The sequence below is a fragment of the Cynocephalus volans genome, chromosome 8, assembly GCF_027409185.1.
Source record: "Cynocephalus volans isolate mCynVol1 chromosome 8, mCynVol1.pri, whole genome shotgun sequence".
NCBI classification, from domain to species: Eukaryota; Metazoa; Chordata; class Mammalia; order Dermoptera; family Cynocephalidae; genus Cynocephalus; species Cynocephalus volans.
In genome coordinates, this window is record NC_084467.1 from 58,380,638 (window position 1) to 58,384,006 (window position 3,369).

The following is a 3,369-nucleotide window of genomic DNA, read 5'->3' on the forward strand; positions in this document are numbered from 1 at the left end:
AAACATTTTTGTATTTTATTCTTTCTAAAAAGTTTCTCATTCTAAATTTATGTTCAAGGTCTTATTTTAAATGCATCATGCTCCTTTTCTCCTCTTTTCCACAAATGCTAATGCTTTAACAATCTGAGTTATCTTGCCTGAGAGAAACAAAAGTTATCAACATACAAGGCACATGTATGGACATCTGGATGTTATAGTCCAATTCACAGCACAATTATCAGTCAGTACAGGTGACAGAAGGACTGGGATTGCTCTGTGTTTTCTGCACACTACAGGATACCGTCGGCTTTTACCACCCTGGGCTTACATGATGACGCACTTGCCAAGCAGCTTCTCGGTGGCCTTTGGCTTCTGGGATTTCTTCTGAGGACTAAGGGGGCAGGTGTCAGGCTTCTCGTGGTTCAGCAGCATGTAGAACAGCTCTTGCACGTTGACATCCAACTTGGCCGACGTCTCCAGGAAAGCGCAATTCCACTCGAGCGCACGGGCAGCACCATCTCTGAGGGTCAGCTCCCTGTGGAACCTGTCATCTCTCTTGTTGCCCACCAGCACGATAGGGAACTTATGCAGATTGCTGCCTTTGATCTCGCAGATCAGCTCATAGAAGGGCTTCAGCTGCTCCAGGGTTTCCTTCTTGGTGACGGAGTAGACCAGGACGAAGGCATGGCCCCTGGAAATGGCAAGGTGCTGCAGATTTGGGTAGCGGTGGCCGCCAGTGGTGTCAGTGATGTGCAGGACACCCATGGCGTGGTTGCAGCCCTGCACCTGGCGGTAGGTATCTTCAATGGTGGGCAGGTAGGTGTCTCGGAAAATGCCGTGCACCCACCTCTGCACCAGCGCACTCTTGCCCACGCCGGCCGGGCCGAGCACCACCACGCGAAAATCTTTGCTCCTCGTGTGGGACATGAAGTTACGGAAAACGAGCAGGGTGGGCTGGGGTCGCAGCCGCTGCATCAGCCTTTCCTTGAAGCGAAGGCAAGCGTTGCCCATTTTGGAGAATCGGAGGGGAGACTCCTGCTCAAGTTCTCCCGGACTCAGCCGGCAGTAGGAGATGCCTAGGAAGGAAGAGACAGGAGAGATGAGAGTTGGAACCTGCAACCTTGACAGAGTGTCTGCCTGGCAACTGGTCCCCTGTGATGCTAAGGGGGGTCCACACACCAGGAAGGACATTTGCACGCACGTAGAGAAGCCTGTTAGGGAGGACACACGCATTTTCAGGATGGGGTCCCGAGGTGGACTAGGTGCAGGCACCGGCAGGGGCTACAGAGCAGACCCGAAGGTGTGCTTTGTGCGGTAGAGATTGCACGGGTCGAGCCTCTTTTTCTCTCTCCTTAAATCATTTAACCCTCATCCTTCAAGAAACACCTGAACCTTCTTCCCTTATCGGTAAAGTGAAGCTTTTAAATGGAGAAGCAGAACAGCGGAGGAGAAATACGTGGGGAGCACTCACCAGAGTCGGGGACTGAATGCCAGGTAGGCATTGGAGCGCGCTGCCGCCTCGCTGGTTCAAGCTGGAAGGTCAGGAATGCAGGAGAGCAGGAGGCTGTCTCTGGTAGCCGCGGTGGCAAGGTCTGCAGGCGAGATGCCCAGCACAGTGGAAGGCAGCCCCTGGAGAGGCGGGGCGGCGCCAGCCCTCAGTGCTCGTCACTGCGCAGGTCACCTAGGGCCTGAGGGAGTGGTCTCAGACAGGTCCCCCGCCCCCAGCTCAGCGAGCCAGGCGGACTGCAGGAAAAGTGTCCGACGGGACGCTTCTGGGCGTCTTACCTCTGTGTCCCCATGGCCACCTGCTGTCTCCAACACACCACTTTAATGTTCTCTGCCACCGCATTATTCTACTGTCATTGCCCAAGCACTTTCTTCCAGAACAAGGAGATGGAACAGAGACAGTGTATTGAATTTTAAGTGCGTGCGCGGCAACGCGCGGCAACGCACCACACTTACCAAAGCTTTCTCTTTCTTACGTATTAGAAATCCTTAGCTTCTCATTGCCACGTGAGCTTTCCAGCACTCACAGCGGGCAAGGGTTGCACTCTGGCGTGTGGCAGTTTGGGCGCTACCGATCTCGATTTGCCCACCAGCACGATGGGGAACTTATGCAGATTGCTGCCTTTGATCTCGCAGATCAGCTCATAGAAGGGCTTCAGCTCCTCCAGGGTTTCCTTCTTGGTGGCTGAGTCCACCACGATGAAGGGAACTCCTGGGACCCCCAGAGAGCAGGGTGCAGAGCTGCTGGGGCTTGCACGACCACGCCGAGAGTGCTCTGTTCACTGCAGTGAGTGCCAAGGGGACCCCCCATAACACAGGGCTATGGGTTCCCACTGAGCAACAGCCCCTGATGGTATATGGACGTATGATATATATATATATATATATATATATGTTATGTCCAAAATCAGCTGTGAAATAACTTATTTCAGAAATCCTTTCTCCCCCAGTCTCCCATATTTTCTTGTGAAAGTTTCAAATACTTGCTTTTCACATTTAAAATTTGGGTATGGTATGGAATAGAAATTAATTTTTTTCATATAAGATATTTCTTTTAGATTTTTTATACTAGTTCTGTGATGAATGTCTGTGAGTCTGTTTCTGGATTAATGACTCTGTTTCTTCCCATTAGGCTTAATATTAATGTTGCTCAACTGAAACATACTAGTACAAAAAACAATAGAAAATTTTAGCAAAGAAAGAAAATGTATTTAAAAATCCAAGTGGAAATTATAGGCCTGAAGAATACAATAATAGACATTTTAAATACTTCCTGAATGGGCTTGATGTTAGAGTTGAGAGGACAGAGGATAGAGTCAGTGAACTTCAGGACAGAGAGATAGAATCTACTCAGTGTGAACAGAAGAATGATAATAGACTGGGGAAAAATGAACAGAGTCCAAGGACCAGTGTGACCCCAAGCAAAACTCTAACACTTGTATCATCAGAGTCATAGGAGGAGAAAGATGGGGTGTGAGGTAGTATTTGAATAAAGAATGGCTGAAAACTCTCCAAATTTGGTGTAAGACAGAAATCTCCAGTCTCAAGAAGCTGAGAGAATTCCACCAGGATAATCCCAAGGAAATCAAGATGAACACAAAAAATAATTGAACTCCTGAAACCTGAACACAAAGGGAAACTCTTGAAAGTAGGTACAAAGAAACAACATATTACCTATAGTGGAACACTAATTTGAATGACAACAGATTTGTCATTTGAAACCTTGGAAATCAGTAGGAAGCAGCATGACATTGTTCAAGTGCTGAAAGAAAAGTAATATCAACTGTAAATTCTATGTCTGACATAGTGTCCTTGAAGAATGAAGGGAAAATAAAGACATTTTTTTTCAGATGAAGAAAACTAAGCATTTGTTTCTAACAAACT

At 48.0% G+C, this 3,369-nt stretch overlaps 1 protein-coding gene across 1 annotated transcript; it reads right to left on the reverse strand.

Annotated features, from left to right (window-relative positions):
- Window positions 1–303: 303 nt before the first annotated feature.
- On the reverse strand, window positions 304–990 carry LOC134382996 (GTP-binding protein Di-Ras3-like). Its single transcript, XM_063103653.1, has one exon. It carries the CDS (start codon window positions 988–990, stop codon window positions 304–306), a length of 687 nt encoding a protein of 228 aa, XP_062959723.1.
- Window positions 991–3,369: the final 2,379 nt, after the last annotated feature.

Coding starts and splice junctions, on each gene's coding strand:
- LOC134382996 (XM_063103653.1), bottom strand. CDS start 990: ATGGGCAACGCTTGCCTTCGCTTCAAGGAAAGGCTGATGCAGCGGCTG.